This window comes from Bos mutus, chromosome 26 (assembly GCF_027580195.1).
Source record: "Bos mutus isolate GX-2022 chromosome 26, NWIPB_WYAK_1.1, whole genome shotgun sequence".
Classification (NCBI taxonomy): domain Eukaryota; kingdom Metazoa; phylum Chordata; class Mammalia; order Artiodactyla; family Bovidae; genus Bos; species Bos mutus.
In genome coordinates, this window is record NC_091642.1 from 40,602,996 (window position 1) to 40,625,542 (window position 22,547).

Below are 22,547 nucleotides of genomic sequence, written 5' to 3' on the forward strand. Positions count from 1 at the left end.
TAACACTTTCACTTTCACTTTTCACAACATCAGAGATCACTGATCACAGTTCAGCTCAGTTCACACGCTCAATCGTGTCCGACTCTTTGTGACCCATGGACTGCAGCACACCAGGCCTCCCTGTCCATCACCAACTCCTGGAGTTTACTCAAACTCATGTCTATAGAGTCAGTGATGCCATCCAACCATCTCATCCTCCGTCGTCCCCTTCTTCTCCCACCTTCAATCTTTCCCAGCATCAGGTTCTTTTCAAATGAGTCAGTTTTTCACATGAGGTGGCCAAAGAATTCGAGTTTCAGCTTCAGCATCAGTCCTTCCAATGAATTTTCAGAACTGATTTCCTTTAGGATGGACTGGTTGGATCTCCTTGCTGTCCAAGGGACTCTCAAGAGTCTTCTCCAACACCACAGTTCAAAAGCATCAATTCTTCGGTGCTCAGCTTTCTTCACAGTCCAACTCTCACAACCATACATGACTATGGGAAAACCATAGCTTTGACTAGACAGACCTTTGTTGGCAAAGTAATGCCTCTGCTTTTTAATAAGCTGTCTAGGTTGGTCATAACTTTTATTCCAAGGTGCAAGCGTGTTTTAATTTCATGGCTGTCACCATCTGTAGTGATTTTGGAGCCCAGAAGAATAAAGTCGATCACTGTTTTCCCATCTATTTGCCATGAAGTGATGGGACCAGATGTCATGATCTTAGTTTTCTGAATGTTGAGTTTTAAGCCAAATTTTTCACTCTCCTCTTTCACTTTCATCAAGAGGCTCTTTGGTTCTTCTTCACTTTCTGCCATAAGGTGTCATCTGCATAAGTGAGGTTATTGATATTCTCCTGGCAATCTTGATTCCAGGTTGTCCACCCTTTCTCATGATGTACTCTGCATATGTGTTAAATAAACAGGGTGACAATATACAGCCTTGACGTATCCCTTTCCCTATTTGGAACCAGTCGTTGTTACATGTTCAGTTCTAACTGTTGCTTCCTGACCGGCACACAGATTTCTCAAGAGGAAGGTCAGGTGGTCTAGTATTCCCATCTCTTTCAGAATTTTCCATTGTGTTCCATTGTGTTTATTGTGATCCACACAGTCAAAGGCTGTGGCATAGTCAATAAAGTAGAAATAGATGTTTTTCTGGAACTCTCTTGCTTTTTCGATGATCCAGCAGATGTTGGTAATTTGATCTCTGGTTCCTCTGCCTTTTCTAAAACCAGCTTGAACATCAGGAGGTTCACAGTTCATGCACTGTTGAAGCATGGTTTGGAGAATTTTGAGCATTATTTTGCTAGCATGTGAGATAAGTGCAACTGTGTGGTAGTTTAAGCATTCTTTAGCATTGCCTTTCTTTGGGATTGGAATGAAAACTGTCCTTTTCCAGTCCTGTGGCCTCTGATGAGTTTTCCAAATTTGCTGGCATATTGAGTGCAGCACTTTCACAGCACCATCTTTTAGCATTTGAAAGAGCTCCACTGGAATTCCATCACCTCCACTAGCTTTGTTCATAGTGATGCTTCCTGAGGCCCACTTGACTTTGCATTCCAGGATGTCTGGCTCTAGGTCAGTGATCACACCATCGTGATTATCTGGGTTGTGAAGATCTTTTTTGTACAGTTCTTCTATGTATTCCTGCCACCTCTTCTTAATATCTTCTGCCTCTGTTAGGTCCATACCATTTTGTCCTTTATTGTGTTCATCTTTGCATGAAATATTTCCTTGGTATCTCTAATTTTCTTGAAGAGATCTCTGGTCTTTCCCATTCTATTGTTTTCCTCTATTTCTTTGCATTTATCACCAAGGAAGGCTTTCTTATCTCTCCTTGCTTTTCTTTGGAACTCTGCATTCAAATGGGTATATCTTTCCTTTTCTCCTTTGTCTTTGTCTTTCTCTTCTCTTCTTTTCGTAGCTGTTTGTAAGGCCTCCTCTGACAACCATTTGCCTTTTTGCATTTCTTTTTCTTGGGGATAGTCTTGATCACTGCCTCTTGATCACTCTATCAGATCTAATCCCTTGAATCTATTTCTCACTTCCACTGTATAGTTGTAATGGATTTGATTTAGATCATACCTGAATGATCTAGTGGTTTTCCCTACTTTCTTCAATTTAAGTCTGAATTTGGCAATAAGGAGTTCATCATCTTAGCCACAATCAGCTCCTGGTCTTGTTTTTGCTGACTGTATAGAGCTTCTCCATCTTTGGCTGCAAAGAATATAATCAATCTGATTTCAGTGTTGACTATCTGGTGATGTCCATGTGTAGAGTCTTCTCTTGTGTTGTTGGAAGAGGGTGCTTGCTATGACCAGTGTGTTCTCTTGGCAAAACTCTATTAGCCTTTGCCCTGCTTCATTCCGTACTCCAAGGCCAAATTTGCCTGTTACTCCAGGTGTTTCTTGACTTCCTACTTTTCCTACTTTCTACTTTTTCCCCTATAATGAAAAGGACATCTTTTTTGGGTGTTAGTTCTAGAAGGTCTTGTAAGTCTCCATAGAACGATTCAACTTTGACTTCTTCAGCATTACTGGTCAGAGCATAGTCTTGGATTACTGTGATACTGAATGGTTTGCCTTGTAAATGAACAGAGATCATTCTGTTGTTTTTATGACTGCATCCAAGTACTGCATTTTGGACTTTTTTGTTGACTACGATGGCTACTCCATTTCTTCCAAGGGATTCTTGCCCACAGTAGTAGATATAATGGTCCTCTGAGTTAAATTCACCCATTCCAGTCCATTTTAGTTAGCTGATTCCTAGAATGTCGACATGCACTCTTGCCATCTCCCATTTGACCACTTCCAATTTGCCTTGATTCATGGACCTAACATTTCAGGTTCCTATGTAGTACTGCTCTTTACAGCATCGGACTTTACTTCCATCACCAGTCACATCCACAACTCCGTGCTGTTTTTGCTTTGGCTCCATCTCTTCATTCTTTCTGTAGTTAGTTCTCCACTGATTTCCAGTAGCATATTGGGCACATACTAACCTGGGGAATTATCTTTCAGTGTCCTATCTTTTTGCATTTTCATACTGTTCATGGGGTTCTCAAGGCAAGAATGCTGAAGTGGTTTGCCATTTTCTTCTCCAGTGGACCACGTTTTGTCTCCACCATGACCAATCCATCTTGGATGGCCCTACATGGCATCGTTCATAGTTTCATTGAGTTAAACAAGGCTGTGGTCCATGTGATCAGATTGGTTAGTTTTCTTGGATTGTGGTTTTCAGTCTGTCTGCCCTCTGATGGAGAAGGATAAATGGCTTATGGGACCTTCCTGATGGGAGAGACTGACTGAGGGGGAAACTGGGTCTTGCTCCAATGGGCGGGGCCATGCTCAGTAAATCTTTAATCCAATTTTTTGTTGAAGGGTGGGGCTGTGTTCCCTCCCTGTTATTTGACCTAAGACCAAACTATGGTGGAGGTAATGAAGATAATGGTGACCTCTTTCAAAAGATCCCATGCACACACCGCTACACTCAGTGCCCCCGACTCTGCAGTAGGCCACTGCTGACCCACGCCTCCGCCAGAGACACATGGACACTCATGGGCAAGTCTGGGTCAGTCTCTTGTGGGGTCACTGCTCCTTTCTCCTGGGTCCTGATGCACACAAGTTTCTGTTTGTGCCCTCCCAGAGTCTGTCTCCCCAGTCCTGTGTAAGTTCTGTTGCCTCTATGGTGGGGTTAATGGCGACCTCCTCCAAGAGGGCTTATGCCATACCCAGGTCTACTGCACCCAGAGCCCCTGCCCCTGAAGCAGTCCACTGCTGACTGTACCTCCTCAGGAGACACCCAAAAACAGTTCTGTCTCAGTCTGTGTGGGGTCTCTGGGTCCTGGTGCACACAAGGTTTGTTTGAGCCCTCTGAGCATCTCTGGTTGGTATGGGATTTGATTCTAATCACAGATTACCATAGTAAATAAATCATCATGAGAAAGTCCAAGATATTGATACTGCAAGAATTACCAAAATGAGCACGAAGTGAGCAAATTCTGTTAGAAAAATATGACACCAATAGTCTTGCTCGATGCAGGGTTGCCACAAAACCTGTTGGGAAAAATCACAATATCTGTAAAATACAATAAAGTGAAGCACAACATACTGAGATGTGGCCATAGGACTTCTGCTTTTGGCCATGAAGATGAACTAGTTGCCCCACTGTTGTCTAGAACTAGAAAACCAGATAATAGAGTACAGATTGTCCCTTAGAGGATAGAAACTAATGAGGTGACCCTTATGATCACTCAGATCTTCTGCCCACAGGCTCTTTTCAGACCCCGGTACAGGAGGAACTCTAAGCAGAGAATAGTCTTCTTATCAAGTTGAGGGGCACAGGGTAGTATTTAGGAGGCTGAGGCTGCCAGACTTTTCAGAACAGAGTACTGAAAAGAAGGAAGTTACACAGAAAAAGAGTTCCAGAAATCTGTGCAGAGATTCTTTGAAACCTTTGGCTATTACTATGTGCAGAGATAAGACTCTGAGAGCCAGCAAAGAACAGCTGTGGGTGCTGTAAGCAGAACAATTCCCAGCAATGACATGGGGGTGGGAGATGTTGACACTCCAACCAACCAGAGTAAAGAGAAGCCCTTGAAAAGATGGTGAAAGTACTGGACTCTAGTAGTAGGGCTAAACCAGCCATAGAGTTAAATTTGCAGACCTGCCCTAATAAAGATAGAGACCTGAACTATCAACACCATAGCCACTAGCCACCAGCTGTTGAATCTTTGAAATGCAGCCAGTCCAAACTAGAGATGTGTTTAAAACTGTAACTAAAATACAAACCAGATTTTGAAGGCTTTACTAGGAAAAAAAAGAAAGAATGCAAATAATCTCATTAATAGTTTTTATATTGCATACATGTTGAAATGATGACATGCTGGAGTCCAGCTCCAGCAGCCAGGGAATCAGCCTGAAGGGTTGAGTGGTGTTGGCGGACGATGATGTAGCCTCTGACTCACAGTACGGAACTACATGTTTATTTCAAGCTTCAGGTTTTATTTTCTACTTTGACAAAAGCATTAGGTCAGAGGTTTGACATTTTTAGTTTTCCCTATCCAGATTTATTGTCTCCAGAAATCACTGTTGTCCTACAAACTGAGTTCCTGCTTCAGTGATTCTCTCAGAATCAGCTTTACTATCTATTATCTGGAGAAGGCAATGGCAACCCACTCCAGCACTCTTGCCTGGAAAATCCCATGGATGGAGGAGCCTGGTAGGCTGCAGTCCATGGGGTCGCTAGGAGTCAGACACGACTGAGCGACTTCACTTTCACTTTTCACTTTCATGCATTGGAGAAGGAAATGGCAGCCCACTCCAGTGTTCTTGCCTGGAGAATCCCAGGGACAGGGAGCCTGGTGGGCTCCCGTCTATGGGGTCACACAGAGTTGGACACGACTGAAGCAACTTCGCAGCAGCAGCAGCAGCAGCATCTATTACCTACTTTCTCTTATGTGTCCTATACTTAACTTGTGATTACATTGTTAACTCATGCCACATTCCTCAGTTTCTTTCTTATCTTTCTAAATCCTGTTTGCCCCTAGCATCTTAAGATCACTATCTCCTAAAAAGGCTTCTAGCTATTCTTAATTATTCCTAAACCCTAAACTCAGCAAACTTCTTTTGCCATAAATATTTCCCTCACAAGCAGGTCTCAGATAACAATCCTTCTCATGGCCTCAAGCTGCAGGCTATGTGCTCATCCTGGAACATTCTTTGTAAAGATCTTTGAACAAATGTCAATGGTTACTTTATAGATTATTTTCTGGGCACAACTGCAGAAGGCTTTGTGCTTTCTCATGCTTCTCTCAAACACCTTAACATTCTTTCCAGCCAACTCAACCGAAGAAAGGAAAGAACAAGTCAGAATCACAAGGCCTAACTCCTTCATCCCCGGACTGTGCCTGCGAGATGAGGAGAGGGGGTTGGGGCCGTGCCTCCATTTTGTCAGTAATGTGTAACCCAGCTCCCAACAATAACATTTGGGAAATAATGGACTAAACAAAATGTATTATTAAAATTAAATTTTAAAAAAGAGAGATAGTCCAGTGGTCGTTACGGAGCCAGAAATAAAAAGTATGCAGGAAGGAATATTTCAAAATCTTCATTTAGCTTTCTTACCAATAAAACAAATCCTTTGAACTATTTACTTTTTTCTTTTTCTTATATATTTCCAGTTATACATATTTTTAAGAAATTTTATTATTGAAATATAATTGTTTTACAATGTTGTGTTAGTTTCTGCTATGCTATGCTATGCTAAGTCACTTCAGTCGTGTCCGACTCTGTGCGACCCCATAGACCGTAGCCTACCAGGCTCCCCCGTCCCTGGGATTCTCCAGGCAAGAACACTGGAGTGGGTTGCCATTTCCTTCTCCAATGCATGAAAGTGAAAAGTGAAAGTGAAGTCGCTCAGTCGTGTCTGACTCCCAGCGACCCCATGGACTGCAGCCAACCAGGCTCCTCCGTCCATGGGATTTTCCAGGCAAGAATACTGGAGTGGGGTGCCATTGCCTTCTCCATAGTTTCTGCTATATAACAAAGTAAATCAGTTATACATACACATATATCCCCTCCCTCGTAAGCCTCCCTCCCACCCATCTAGGTCATCTCAGAGCACTCAGCTGAGCTACCTGTGCTACACAGCAGGTTCCCACTAGCTATCTATTTTACACATGGTACTGTAATATAGGGTACTACCCAGGTAGTGCTAGTGGTAAAGAACCCACCTGTCAATGCAAGAGACATAAGAGATGCAGCTTCGCTCCCTGGGTTGGGAAGATACCCTGGAGGAGGAAATAGCAACCCACTCCAGTTTTCTTGCCTGAAGAATCCATGGACAGAGGAGCCTAGAAGGCTAGAGTCCACAGGGTTGCAAAGAGTCGGAAGCGACTGAAGTGACACAGCATGCACGCACCATATATATATCAATGCTGCTGCTGCTGCTGCTAAGTCACTTCAGTCGTGTCCGACTCTGTGTGACCCCATAGACGGCAGCCCACCAGGCTCCCCCGTCCCTGGGATTCTCCAGGCAAGAACACTGGAGTGGGTTGCCATTTCCTTCTCCACTGGAGGAAAGTGAAAATTGAAAGTGAATTCGCTCAGTTGTGTCTGACTCTTCGAGACCCCATGGACTGCAGCCCACCAGGCTCCTCCATCCATGGGATTCTCCAGGCAAGAGTACTGGAGTGGGGTGCCAGTGCCTTCTCCATATATCAATGCTACTCTCCCAATTTGTCTCACCCTCCTTTCCCTGCCTATGTCTACACGTCTGTTCTCTACATCTGCATCTCTATTCCTGCTCTGCAAATGTGTTCATCGGTACCATTTTTCTAGATTTCACTTACATGTGTCAGTATACAACACTTCTAGTGCCTAATATATAATCTTGTCATGGTAAGTCCTCACATAATAAGTAATTATGTGTTGTTTAGGAGATATATTCTTAGAGTAGCAGCCTATGGAGGAAATGACTTAACCACTAAAAGCCTTTAAAAAGGAAATACCTCCTGAGAGATCAGAGAATGGATGAAAGATTAATGAACAGGTTACAGTTAGTAATAAATAGAAAAAAGGAAAATAAAAAGCAAGGTCCCACCAAAAAAGAGATAACCAGAAATACCAAAAACATGATTTTACTAAAATATTTTTACTTATATTTTCTATTTCCAGACATAAAGAGAAAACACCTTCCATCAGTGGAGCTCTTTAGGTAGTTCGGAGCATCCGCTTCAGCTTATAACTTACAACTATACAAATATAAATAGTATTTATTAACATTCACAGTTAATACAAACTTTCAAAAGTGTTTAAATGTAAAAGCAAGGAAGTGATAGTGGGGAGAGGGGCTTGTCTAAGAAGCTACAGAAAACAACAGAAGCAATTCTTAACACCTAGTATGATTTCTGGAGAAGGCAATGGCACCCCACTCCAGTACTCTTGCCTGGAAAATCCCATGGATGGAGGAGCCCTGCAATCCATGGGATTTCGGAGTCAGACATGACTGGGCGACTTCATTTTCACTTTTCACTTTCATGCCTTGGAGAAGGAAATGGCAACCCACTCCAGTGTTCTTGCCTGGAGAATCCCAGGGACGCGGGAGCCTAGTGGGCTGCCGCCTACGGGGTCCCACAGAGTCGGACATGACTGAAGCGACTTAGCAGCAGCAGCAGTATGATTTCACTTCTGCTGTGTATAAGCTGACTTTACACTAACAGAGAACACATGGCAAGTTACTGAGTACTTTGTGGGGGATGGAACAAAATAAGAATCTATCTTATCAGCTTTGATGATAGACATGGGCTCATGATATGCCACAAAGCTACCTTCCATAAGAGCAGCTGGTCTCTCCAAACCAAGCTAGATGTTTCTAAGGGCAGCCCCAGTTTTTCACGAATCATTCAGTGTTTCTTAGAAAGTCCTTTCAAGTCTGGGGATACACAGTCTACCAGGATGCACATCAAGGTGAAAACAGAGAGATGACAGTGATCTAATAATTCTTTCCTGATCAAAATGTTTGACACCTGAGAAAGAAGTGGGTTATTTGATCCAAGTGACAAATATAAAATATTCAAGCATTATAACTGAGTCTGCATTTTCTATGTGAATCCAAAATGGAAATATTTCACTATGAAAGGCCAATAATCTGTGTAAAGATTATTTGTGCAATAATCTGTGTAAAGATCTTAATCCTTATTAAATTTTACGTTCAGAGGATATGTGCAGGTTTTCCCTGAATATACTCCTCTCAAAGGTGTAAACAAAATTTATAAATATGGCAAAATCTCTAGAATTATCAGTGGAGCTGGGGAGGTAATTTAGAGGCAGTTGATCACATCGACTAATTCATGGAATGGGGTCAACCTGTGGATAGGCATGTGTGTTCACATACATTAATTACCTTCACACTGACAGGATCATATGTTACACACTTGAGCATGATCTCAATCTTTGAATTCACGCTTTTTTAGACACTTAACAGGCAAGAAGATGAACATGGGTATTTACTCTCACCAGCATTCATCTCCCCAACTAGACTTTAAAAATCCTTGAAAGCAGAATCATGAAATGCTAAAAGCTATTAGCCCTACAAATAGCTTTGTGCAAATATATTAGCTCTACAAATCTAATAAATGAAAAAAGAAAACACACCCAGTAAAAAGCCAAGCCAAGCAATATCTATAGCTACTCAGAACTTATTTGAACATATTTAGAATATTTAGTATATTCTCAGAACTGAGTTAGTTGTTTTTCACTTTAAACCAAGTTTTCATTTTCATTTTGCAAGTTTGCATTTTCACGTTCATTAGTAATGTCCTTCATGACTATGTCACAAATTTTCTCTGCAAGAGCTTTTGGGAGACTTTTAGTCAAAGTGCAATATGCATTTTTCTTCCCATGACTTTGATACCAATTGCGGAGCAGTTGGACCTTCTGTTCAGCTGTTTCATGGACATTGTCATGCATGATATCATCTATTTTGGCTTCCTCCATACCGTTCTTCCGAACAAACTCTTTAACTTCAGTTATTCTCATTTGTTCAGCAATACTAGGGATATATTTACCCAAGTCAACATCTAAAAAATAGAGAACAGTCTCTGAAAATTTGTTTTTCTAAACAAAATTCCCACTTCTGAAAAACCATAGTTATTTCTCTTCTTACTGTACTTAAGAATATGGGTAAGTCCTAGAGATCTAAAGAGCCAATTGGGGAAAAATAAAAACAGAAACAACCTTGAGTTCTTATCCCAGCTCCTTCTATGTCCCCAGTAATTTGCTCTGTACCCTGGGCAAGATACATAACATCTCTGCATCTTCTTTTCTCATCTATATAATAAGAGGGCTGGAAGTGCTCATTTCTAATGCCTTCATGGACCTGATGATCAATGATCCACAAATATAAAAGGTAGGCCAAGGGTTTATGACCATCTTATCACTGACTCACTGGAACTAGGATACACCAAGAGTAAGTATACAACTGAGTCTACAATTCAGATTACCTAGGAGTTTAGGCAGAGTTTTTCTATACTATACCCAACTGCTTGTGAAGGAAAACAAAGCTTTAAGAATATAGCATCTTATGTTACCTGACTTATTTTTAATAATGAGCATTAGTTATAAATTTAAACACACTGCCTAAGAAACCCTTGTTAGTGAGCAGGAAGAAGTGCAGCCTCAAGGAATAGCAAGATCCCACAATGTGCCACTGAAATTTACAACATTATTTTAACTGCAAAATTAGCCTGTTACTCCCAAGGAAGCCATCTCTATCAAACAAAATGATAAAAATCTTACCTGTTAAATTCAGTTGCCTCCCTTCCTGGGGAAAAAACAAAAACAGAGGGAAGAAGAGAGGGAAATAAAAATATATTTAGAATACTCTAAATGCAATCTTCCAATTCTTCCTTAATACTCAAGGAAGTACACTTACTTGATGTATACAATTAGACTAAATGACTAAGGAGGATTCTTTCACCATTCAAATTTTTATTCTGAAATGTTCCAGCCTAACCAGAAACGAAGGGAATAATGGTTCATTTTTTACAGAGGCAAGAAACCTAAGGGTTTGTGAAATGTGCTGAGATTATTCTTTGCACAGGCACATGAAAAACAACATAGTAAACATCATTCTAACATTTTCTTTACTGTAACGATTTGAATTTTTGACACAAGAACATAGTTTAAGTTGAAATGATTTTGTACTATATTGATTTAAAGAACCCTAAATCCCACTGGCCCCAAATGAGAAAATCAATATTTACCAGGTGAGCAGGTCACTCTCCCCATTGTACCTTTGGCTTTTTTTTTTTTTTTTTCCTCCTTTGGGCACGGCTTGCAGGATCTCAGTTCCCTGATAGGGACTGAACCCAGGCTACGGCACTGAAAGCCACTAGGCCACCAGGGAACTCCTTTTTTTAGCGATGTGACAGGCTTTGATTCCATGTTGGAAAAAGATATGGTGACAGATAAGGTAACAAGTGACTGGAGAGAGCTGAGTTGTGCCTTTAGTGTGGACTTCCAGAGTAATCTCTTTGCTTGGGCATGTTGAATCCATGCTCTGGGAAAGGATATCTCTCTGCATTTCTGTTCATGAATAATATCAACATGGAACGTGGACGCTTGGCCACATCCTTTTGTCAGCTCCCTTTGTGTAAGTGAGAACTTATTAATAAGAATTTATTTGTATGTTATTTGTATAGAAGTTTCTTATAAACTGGGCACCATATCTTAATTCATTTTTGATGCCCCTCTAATCCATGCACACACAAGCACCATAAAGGTTTGCTTTTTAAAAAGTAACAAGTAGGGGGACACATGTACACCCATGGCTGATTCAGGTCAATGTATGGCAAAAACCACCACAATATTGTAATTAGCCTCCAATTAAAATAAATTAATTTTTAAAAAGTAACAAGTAAAAAGCTGAATGACTATTTTTTTAGGATAGCTGATGCACATTTCAACACTTACATCATTTGAGGCTGCAGAGTTGCAATAATCATTTTTTTTATTCCTCTCTCGACTTTTCGCCACTGAAAGATCCAAGAAATATCTATCAGACTCAGGTCTCAGCCTTGTAGGAAGCATGACAGAACAAAGTCTCATACTAAGAGAAGCATGAGAAGAAAGGAGAAATTCATTCACTAAAATTTACAGCAACCAACCACCAAAAGAAGCCTATTTGTCCTGATTTTGAAAACTCCATCCCACTGAGTCAAGTGGTACAGAGATATGCCACATCTTTTTTTAAATTTTTTTTCTATGTGGACCATTTTAAAAGTCTTTTATTGAGTTTGTTAAGTCTTCCCTGGTGGCTCAGATGGTAAAGAACCTGCCTGCATTGTGGGATACTGGGTTCGATCCCTGGGTCAGGAAGATCCCCTGGAGAAGAGAATGGCAACCCACTCTAGTATTCTTGCCTGGAGAATTCCATGGACAGAAGAGCCCGGTGAGCTACAGTCCATTCGGGTCGCAAAGAGTTAGACACGACTGAGCAACTAACACACACACTGAATTTGTTCTAGTATTGCTTCTGTTTTATGTTTGGTTTTCTGGCCATAAGGCATGTAGGATCGTAGCTCCCCAACCAGGATCGAACCTACACCCCCAGCACTGGAAGGTGAAATCTTAACCACTGGACCGTTAGGAATGTCCTGATATGCCACATCTTAATGGAGCCATCCAGTTACCACACAGTAGCCTGAAGCTGGCTTTTGACTTACTGTGTGGCCATCGCCACTCTGTCTCGCTCGCTTGAAGCTGGGTGACATGGCTACAGCAGGACACAGAAGCCATAGGTTACAGAAAGTTGACTTCAGTTTGCTGGGAAGTGGCATTATTTAAACATTGAGTTTATATTTTCAGCTAAACCTCTCAAGGCAAGACAATTTTTTTATCTTCAGCTGACCTGGAGAAACAGTGATTTGTTCCAACAGAAAGGAAAAATTGGATGTATCAGTGTCATCAAAAGTTGGCTCTGCCATGTGTTGTATGAATGATCTAATGGGAGTTTTCTAGAATAATTATTGTTGTTGCTTTAGTTGCTAAGTTGTGTCCGACTCTTTTGTGACCCCATGGACTGTAGCCCACCAGGCTCCTCTGACTATGGGGTTTCCCAGGCAAGAATACCAGAGCAGATTGCCATTTCCTTCTCCAGGGAATCTTCCTGACCCAGGGATCGAACCCGTGTCTTCTGCATTGGCAAACAAATTCTTTACCACTGAGCCACCTGGGAAGCCCAGGGTAATTACAAGTATTCCAAATTTTGGTTTACCTGATGATTTTACTAAGTAACTCTTGCATAAAAGGTATGCCACAGTCTTTAAAGTGGATAAATAATAAAAAAAACATGGGGTCTTGACAAGGGAGAAGAGGCACAGAGAGGGATGAATTTATCAAGTGTCTGCTGCAATCCCTTTGCTCTTGGAGTTCTCTTTATGCAGGGGATGATCTCAATGTAGAGTCAAGGACTACTTCTAATTCTTGGCCAACTTGGCTGCTGTGTAAATGAAAATACCCTTGTTCATGGGGAGGATGGGAATACCCAATCAGTGCCCCAGAATGGTTGCTCAGAAACAGTAGCTGAAGGATAATATCATCTATTCTTATCAGCTCTCAGGGGTGTATTTAGAAGTAGGAATTTAACTATACTAGAGTTGCTACCTGGTAGGAGCTTTCTTACAAGTAGAAGACAGAAGGGAATTCTTGTGAACAATGACTTCCCAAGTCACTTCAACCTGCCATTTGAATGAAGTAAGAGCTTACCTTTGTATATTATTAGAACTATTGGGATGAGGAGGATCAGGAGGGCCCATAAACTGTTTGCGTGAGATCTGGATCCTGTAGATAGGAACATTGTACATGATATATGAAAGTATATACTTCTTAAGATTATTAAAAAAAAGATGAAAACAAAGTACTCAAAGAGTCAAAATGGATTGCCTTTTCTTCATATTTTACAGTGAGTTTGGGAGAAAGGAGAATATAATCATAAAAAGAAATAATAACCTTTGCATTTGGTGTTGCTCGTTGGTGTGCATTTCTCAATGATTCCATGTTCACACCTAGAAAAAAATACAGAGGGAATTCAAAAATTCTGATGGACTGATTCCTTGATCATTTTCAATAACATACTATAAATCCAGGGACATTTTATCCATTTTTGCATCTCTGGCAAACATATTCCCTCAAATATTTCTAGATTAGCATTTTGTTGTTGTTGTACAGTCACTCAGTTGTGTCTGACTCTTTGCAGCCCCATGGACTGCAGCATGCTAGGCTTCCCTGTCCTTCACCATCTCCCAGAGTTTGCTCAAACTCATGCTCATTGGGTCGGTGATGCCAACCAACCATCTAATCCTCTGTCATCCCTGTCTCCTCCTGCAATCAATCTTTCTCAGCATCAGGGTCTTTTGCAATGAGTTGGCTCTTCACATCAGGTGGCCCAAGTATCGGAGCTTCAGCTTCAGCATCAGTCCTTCCAATGAATATTCAGGGTTGATTTCCTTTAGGATTGACTGGTTTGATCTCCTTGCTGTCTAAGGGGCTCTCAAGAGTCTTCTCCAATACCACAGTTCGAAAGCATCTATTCTTCGGCACTCAGCCTTCTTTACGGTCCAACTCTCACATCCATACATAACTAATGGAAAAACCATAGCTTTGACTATATAGTCCTTTATCAGCAAAGTAATGTTTCTGTTTTTTAATACACTGTCTAGGTTTGTCATAGCTTTTTTCCCAAGGAGCAAGTGTCTTTTAATTTCATGGCTGCAGTTACCATCCACAGTGATTTTTGGAGTCCGAGCAAATAAAGTCTGTCACTGTTTCCATTTTTTCCCCATCTATTTGCCATGAAGTGATAGGACCAGATTGGAGAAGGAAATGGCAACCCAATCCAGTATTCTTGCCTGGAGAATCCCATGGACAGAGAAGCCTGGTGGGCTACAGTCCATAGGGTCGCAAAGAGACAGACATGACTGAGCGACTAAGCATGCATGCCTAATGGGATCGGATGACACGATCTTAGTGTTTTTTAGCATCTACTTGGTGCAAATTCATGACATAATTTGGGTGTTTGGATGAAAAATATCCTAAAGAATGACTATGGGTTAAAAATACCTTAGGGTTACAAATACCTTGAGGTTAAAAAAAAGGCATTAAAATATCAACATGTGAGAAAAAAGATGGAATAGACATAAAAATAAAGTTTAATTAGCTAATAAACGTAAAATTATAAATTTCCAAAAGCAATTTCAAAACAGTCATAGAGCAATTAAATGGTCAGACAATAGCCCACTGCCCAGCCTGCTGCTTATGGAGTCTACTTAGCTAGCCCCTTAAAGGCCTCCTCTTTTATATCAATTAGTGATTAGGGCACTCAAGAAGTTCCTGTAGGATTTTCTTCAGACAGCCAAATACTGACAAATTGTCTGAATTATAACCTGGCTCTGCCCATTCCCTACCTAGGTGAGCTTGGACAAATTTCTACAGCACATACTACCCAATCTGATTGTCACAGAAATGATGTTGATAAGACAAGTGAGTATTATTTGCATCCACATTCAAAAAAATAAGATCATGGCATCCAGTCCCATCACTGCATGGCAAATAGATGGGGGTAAAAATGGAAAGTGACAGACTTTATTTCCTTGGGCCCCAGAATCACTGCGGATGGTGACTGCAGCCATGAAATTAAAAGACGCTTGCTCCTTGGAAGAAAAGCTATGACAAACCTAGACAGCGTATTAAGAAGCAGAGACAATACTTTGCTGACAAAGGACCATATAGTCAAAGCTATGGTTTTTCCGTTAGTTATGTACGGATGTGAGATTTGGACCATAAAGAAGTATGAGTGCCGAAGAATTGATGCTTTTTAGCCCTGGTGCTGGGTAAGACTTTTGAGAGTCCCTTGGACAGCTAGGAGATCAAACCAGTCAGTCCTAAAGGAAATCAACCCTGAATATTCATTGGAAGGACTGATACTGAAAATAAAGCTCCAATAGTTTGCCCACTTGATACAAACAGCTAACTCATTGGAAAGGACCCTGATGCTGGGAAAGATTGAGGGCAGGAGGAGAAAAGGGCCACAGAGGATGAGATGGTTGGATGGCATCATCAATTCAATGGACATGAGTTTGAACAAACTCTGGGAGATAGTAAAGGACAGGGAAGCCTGGCATGCTGCAGTCCATGGGGTCGCAAACGGACACGACTTAGCGACTGAACAACAACAAAATGAGTGAGGAAACCAAAGTGCAGAGAGGTTAAGTGATCTTTTCAAAATCACCCAATTAATCGGAAGAAAAGTGAAACCTACAATGAGGTGTCCTATCTTTGGGTTAAAATCAAGCACTTTAGCATGAAAGACAGGTCCTTCATGATCTGACCTGGTTCCTTCTCAGTCTTTCCTAAACTCCAGCCAGGTCCTTTGTTCTCCAGAGCTTCCTTTTGCCTTGTTGCAGTTGCTGTTCCCCTGCCTGAAATGTCCTTTCTGTTCACACCAGGTAAGTATCTTTCCTTCCTTTTTTCAAGACTCAAGCCATGTGTCATATCTTTACCCATCCCCCAGAGTTCAAAGGTTTTCCTATATAACTCAAAATCTGGAACACAAGTCTAACCATATGGTCTGGACATAATAACCATCATCTTCCTTGACACTCTCTGCCTCTAGCCTTAGATCTTCAAGACCAGGCATGCGTCTGCATACATCAATGGCTTGAGCAGCCAGCACAGAATCAAGCACTCAGGAAGTGTTCAATAAATGTTTAGACACAGGATGTTTGGGTGAAAAAATGGTTGTTTAGTTTCTTGGAGTCAAAGCAAAATTAAAACCCAAATTCTTCACTCTCAGCCAGTGCTGCTTCCCTTTCAGGAAATCATTTTCTCTCAAGATACACCTACTGTTTTAACCAGAGAAAGACTAAAACTTACGTGGTGCAAGGGTTACAGTGTTCACACGGAGAACTGTTACAAAAAAAGTTCGATTTGCATCTGCACTTGGTATTCCGGGTCCGAGTACAGTTTTGTTCCACTTCTAGCCCTAGAATACCAATTTGATGAATGAACAATGAAAAGGATGGGCAGGAGCAGCATGCGTTTTTGAGATCCAGTGCTGACATCAGCAATCAAACCATCAAACCTTTAGTAACATATCTAGCGTTTAAATGCCAAATAGACAATCCCAGGTTGAAAGAGCTGAAATCATCTAGCAGTGTTTTAAGCACACAGACAATCCAGCAACCTAGACAATCCCACCTGTACTTAAAATGGCTCCCCTGTTCTCGTCTAGAGCCTGGCTACTCAAAGTATGGCTTATAGATCAGCAACCTCAGCATCACCCAGGAGCTCGGTCAGGCCCTGCCCCAGACCTACTCAATCAGACCAATGCCAAAACCCTCACTTAGAGATTCTGATTTAATTGCTCTGAGATGGGACCTGAGTGAGAGAGTGAGTGAAAGTCACTCAGTGGTGTCCAACTCTTTGTGACCCCATGGACTGTAGCCCACCAGGCTCCTCTGTCCAAGGAATTCTCCAGGCAACAATACTGTGGTGGGTAGCCATTCTTTTCTCCAGGGAATCTCCCCGGCCCAGGGATCAAACCTGAGTCTCCTGCATTGCAGGCAAATTCTTTACCATCTGAGCCACTTAGGAAGCCCTTGAAATTGGACCTAAATGTGGGCAATTTTTATAGCTTACTGTTTGATTCTACTATACAGTTAGGGTTGAGAAACACTGCTTTAGAGCCCGCATAGGGACAAGAAAAGCTTTATGTCCAGAGGGTTCTTGATGTTCTTCTTAACAAAACTGGGAGTACTTCTGCTTTAATCTGAACCCTCAAGATAGACTGGAATATCCATGAAAATTCAGGTCCTCAACAGTAATTATCAGGACAAGCCAGATCCTCAGAGAAATGGGGAGCAGTCCACCCACCTCTTGGGTTTCTGTGTCCTTGTATCTGCAGGCTTCTGAGCTCTTTCTGGCTAAGAACAAAAGTCATTTTACAAGCATAAATCAAGGCAGGAAAGAAAGTCCCTGCAATTCTGGTTAGAGCTGATGGGTCCTGTTCACCATGCTTACATTTAGTCATTCTCTTACATCTGGAAGAATTGCCTAGAGTTGACCCATAAATGTCCAGACCACTCATTCACTGGGTACCTGATCCTGCTTCATCCCCATCAGCCCCACCCTCTCCCTCCTGTATGTTGACATAGCCCTAGCATAGGTCCCAGTTTCTGACTGTATTATACATGGTGCTACATGCAGTACCATGATTTGTCCCTTTTGAATGTTTTTTTAAGACACTTACCATGTTCTTCATCACAGATACTACATCTTATGCATTTGTCAGAATGATGGCTCTTGTCTGTGTACTCGTTCCCCTCTGAGCAGAGCACACATTCTGGTATATCTCCGTCGCGTTTGCAATCACCGTTTTTCCGTTTGCCTGCCCATGGGGAAAAAATGGAACAAGTGTTTAAACACAAGTGTTTAAACAACAGCAAGGGAAGTCTGCAGGGATGATAATAAAACACTCCTGAAACAGGAGTGGAAGGGCTAAGCTAATGAAATATAAATACAGTAGTGGAGAAGGCTGTTGAAAAATCATATCAAGAGACAGAATTTCTCCCAAGACAAAAGCTAAAAGAGTTACTGAGAGCCAGAGATCAAATTGCCAACATCCGCTGGATCATGGAAAAAGCAAGAGAGTTCCAGAAAAACATCTATTTCTGCTTTATTGACTATGCCAAAGCCTTTGACTGTGTGGATCACAATAAACTGTGGGAAATTCTGAAAGAGATGGGAATACTAGACCACCTGACCTGCCTCTTGAGAAACCTATATGCAGGTCAGGAAGCAACAGTTAGAACTGGACATGGGACAACAGAGTGGTTCCAAATAGGAAAAGGAGTACATCAAGGCTGTATATTGTCACCCTGCTTATTTAACTTATATGCAGAGTACATCATGAGAAACGCTGGGCTGGAAGAAGCACAAGCTGGAATCAAGATTGCTGGGAGAAATATCAATAACCTCAGATATGCAGATGACACCACCCTTATGACAGAAAGTGAAGAGGAACTAAAAAGCCTCTTGATGAAAGTGAAAGAGGAAAGTGAAAAAGTTGGCTCAACATTCAGAAAATGAAGATCATGGCATCTGGTCCCATCACTTCATGGGAAATAGATGGGGAAACAGTGGAAACAGTGTCAGACTTTATTTTGGGGGGCTTCAAAAATCAGTGCAGATGGTGATTGCAGCCATGAAATTAAAAGACGCTTACTCCTTGGAAGGAAAAGTTATGACCAACCTAGATAGCATATTGAAAAGCAGAGACATTACTTTGCCAACAAAGGTCCATCTAGTCAAGGCTATGGTTTTTCCAGTGGTCATGTATGGATGTGAGAGTTGGACTGTGAAGAAAGCTGAGCACCGAAGAACTGATGCTTTGAACTGTGGTGTTGGAGAAGACTCTTGAGAGTCCCTTGGACTGCAAGGAGATCCAACCAGTCCATTCTGAAGGAGATCAGTCCTGGATGTTCATTGGAAGGACTGATGCTAAAGCTGAAACTCCAACACTTTGGCCACCTCATGTGAAGAGTTGACTCAATGGAAAAGACCCTGATGCTGGGAGGGATTGGGGGCAGGAGGAAAAGGGGATGACAGAGGATGAGATTGCTGGATGGCATCACTGACTCAATGGATGTGAGTCTGGGTGAACTCTGGGAGTTGGTGATGGACAGGGAGGCCTGGCATGCTGTGATTCATGGGGTTGCAAAGAGTCGGACACGACTGAGGGACTGAACTGAACTGATGCCTACTTTATTTTTTTTTAATTTTATTTATTGATTGATTGATTTTTGGCTGTGCTGGATCTTCGCTGCTGCACAGGGGCTTTCTCTAGTTGCAGCGAGGAGGTGCTACTCTCAGGCTGTGGAGCGCAGGCCTCTCGTTGCGGTGGCTTCTCTCGGGGTAGTGCACAGGCTCTAGGGCACTCAGGCTTCAGTAGTTGTGGCACATGGGCTTAGTTGCCCAACAGCATGTGGAATCTTCCTGGACCAGGGATCGAACTCACGTTCCTTGCATTGGCAGGCAGATTTCTAACCACTGGCCCACCAGGGAAGTTCCTATGCCTACTTCTATAGGATGATTAGCAATAGGAACATATGAAAAAGAGGTCAGAATGACCAAAAGCACTGGAAGAGATGCCTTTACCAGCTTTGGGGGAGGAGGGAAGAAGGTTGCTAAGTATATATTCACAGTAAGAGATGACTGCCACTGGCCACTGAGATGACCCAATTCTTGCTCTGACTTCTCATTTGACTTTCCAAAGTCCACAAATCCTGGTAAGAATAGTACTGTTTGAGAAAAAGAACATTTGAAGTTCTAAAGACTCTGGCTATATTTTTAACAGCAATAACATCTTTAACAAGCTGCTTAATCTCTCTGAGCCGAATTTCTTCATGCATGTGATGGAGATAATCACACTTCGTTTGCACAACTAAAAGAACTGCAAGGGACCTGCCCAGTAAGTGCTCACAGTTTCCTTTTCACTCCTCTTTCTTTCTATTCCTTTGCCACTAAGTGGCAGAATATGTTATGATGTGTAGGTTTGCTATCTTAATACACAAAACTTTAAATCATATTCATGTTTGCTTTCCTTTAAAAATAAAATGAATCACTGGACTGCTATTAGTAAGTATTATACAACAATGGCCTTCCCTGAGAGCTTAGTTGGTAAAGAATCTGCCTGCAATGCAGGAGACCCTGGTTTAATTCCTGGGTCGGGAAGATCCCCTGGAGAAGGGAAAGGCTATCCACTCCAGTATTCTGGCCTAGAGAATTCCATGGACTGTATAGTCCATGGGGTTGCAAAGAGTCAGACATGACTGAGAGAGTTTCACTTTCTTTTTTCATACAACACTGTCTTCTGGAAAATTCATTTCCTTAAGACGTGTTTATGAATACCTATTGTGTGCCAGGCACTTTCTGGGAGCTGGAGATACCCTTGGAAGACCAGTCCTTGGTCTCCAAAGACTTCACATTTTCAAGGTATAAGCAGGCCATGCACAAATAAATACAGGATGGCAAGTGGTGATAATTGCTGTGGGGGAAGCTAAGTTATAGCAAGGGAACAGAGAAAGATGAAAGAAAAAATATAAAGGGACATTTAAGAGAAAAGCCTAAGTAGTGACTAAACTTGTTATAACTAAACAAAAAGAATAGGCAAAATCTAATCTGCCCCCCTCGTATGAACAGCAAACATAATTTATTCTGTTTTTCTCAGGTATATGACTTTCTTAATAACTTCATAGCATTCTTTTTTGTCTTCTTCTTAGTTTTTTAAAAAACTTATTATTGGAATATAATTGCCTTACAACGTTGTGTTAGATTCTTCTGTACAACAAAGCAAATCAGCTTTATGTATACATAAGAATCTGCCTCCCAGTGCAGGAGATGTGAGAGACACAGGTTCAATCCCTGGCTCAGGAAGATCCCCTGGAGGAGAAAACGGCAAGCCACTCCAAATATTGCCTGGAGAATCCCATGGACAGAAGAGCCTGGTGGGCTATAGTCCATGGGGTTGCAAAGAGTCGTACACCACTGGGCAACTTTCACTCACTCTCTCACTCAGGTCCCATCTCAGAGCAATTAAATCAGAATTTCTAAGTGAGGGTTTTGGCATTGGTCTGATTGAGTAGGTCTGGGGCAGGGCCTGACACTCTGCATTTCTAACAAACTCCTGGCTAATGTGGATTTTGCTGACTTATAAACCATACTTGGAGTAGACAGGCTCTAGATGAGAACAGGGGAGCCATTTTAAGCAAAGGTGGGGTTGTCCCGGTTGCTGGCTTGTCTGTCTACTTAAAATTCCACTAGGTGATTTCAGTTCTTTCAACCTAGGGCTCAGAAACAGGGTGTACATATGACAGTTCAGTTCAGTTCAGTCACTCAGTCATGTCCAACTCTTTTCGACCCCATGAATTGCAGCACACCAGGCCTCCCTGTCCATCACCAACTCCTGGAGTTCACTCAAACTCATGTCCATGGAGTTGGTGATGCCATCCAGCCATCTAATCCACTGTCGACCCCTTCTCCTCCTGCCCCCAATCCCTCCCAGCATCAGAGTCTTTTCCAATGAGTCAACTCTTCGCATGAGGTGGCCAAAGTACTGGAGTTTCAGCTTTAGCATCAGTCCTTCCAAAGAACACCCAGGACTGATCTCCTTGCAGTCCAAGGGACTCTCAAGAGTCTTCTCCAACACCACAGCGCTCAGCTTTCTTCACAGTCCAACTCTCACATCCAAACATGACTACTGGAAAAACCATAGCCCTGACTAGACAGACCTTTGCTGGCAAACTAATGTCTCTGCTTTTGAATATGCTATCTAGGTTGGTCATAACTTTTCTTCCAAGGAGTAAGCATCTTTTAATTTCATGGCTGCAATCACCATCTGCAGTGACTTTGGAGCCCAAAAAAATAAAGTCTGATACTGTTTCCACTGTTTCCCCATCTATTTCCCATAAAGTGATGGGACCAGATGACATGATCTTCATTTTCTGAATGTTGAGCTTTAAGCCAACTTTTTCACTCTCCACTTTCACTTTCATCAAGGGGCTTTTTAGTTCCTCTTCACTTTCTGCCATAAGGGTGGTGTCATTTGCATATCTGAGGTTATTGATATTTCTCCCAGCAATCTTGATTCCAGCTTGTGCTTCCTCCAGCCCAGCGTGTCTCATGATGTACTCTGCATATAAGTTAAATGAGCAGGGTGACAATATACAACCTTGACGAACTCCTTTTCCTATTTGGAACCAGTCTGTTGTTCCATGTCCAGTGCTACTCTAATTTATTGTAACATTTCAGACAATTACTTTACATGACTGTTCAGAAAATATTCTCATTTCAGATTCCATGGTGGAACAACAAAAGATTAGTGGATTAGTATACAGAGAAAATGAGAGAAGGAACATTTGAGATTTATGTTAAATTTTAAAAGAAAATTCCTCACTTACAGTAGCTCATTGTCATTCATGAGAAATATGTTATAAGGCCATCACAAATTC

At 41.7% G+C, this 22,547-nt stretch overlaps 1 protein-coding gene across 4 annotated transcripts in view; it reads right to left on the reverse strand.

Annotated features, from left to right (window-relative positions):
• The window catches only part of FAS (Fas cell surface death receptor), a 66,099-nt gene that overhangs the window by 24,694 nt on the left and 18,858 nt on the right, over window positions 1–22,547 (reverse strand). For 2 of the 4 annotated variants that reach the window (XM_070363797.1, XM_070363798.1), the window contains exons 3-9: window positions 17,789–17,926; window positions 16,414–16,522; window positions 13,492–13,547; window positions 13,249–13,323; window positions 11,455–11,516; window positions 10,279–10,303; window positions 3,955–4,035 (exon numbers count right to left, since the gene is read on the reverse strand). In XM_070363797.1, the coding sequence (XP_070219898.1) occupies window positions 3,955–4,035; window positions 10,279–10,303; window positions 11,455–11,516; window positions 13,249–13,323; window positions 13,492–13,547; window positions 16,414–16,522; window positions 17,789–17,926 (546 nt within the window). Of the gene's footprint in view, window positions 1–3,954; window positions 4,036–7,614; window positions 9,561–10,278; window positions 10,304–11,454; window positions 11,517–13,248; window positions 13,324–13,491; window positions 13,548–16,413; window positions 16,523–17,788; window positions 17,927–22,547 lie in introns of those variants that run through there. The other 2 variants (XM_005897713.2, XM_070363799.1) reach the window with 2 other exon arrangements.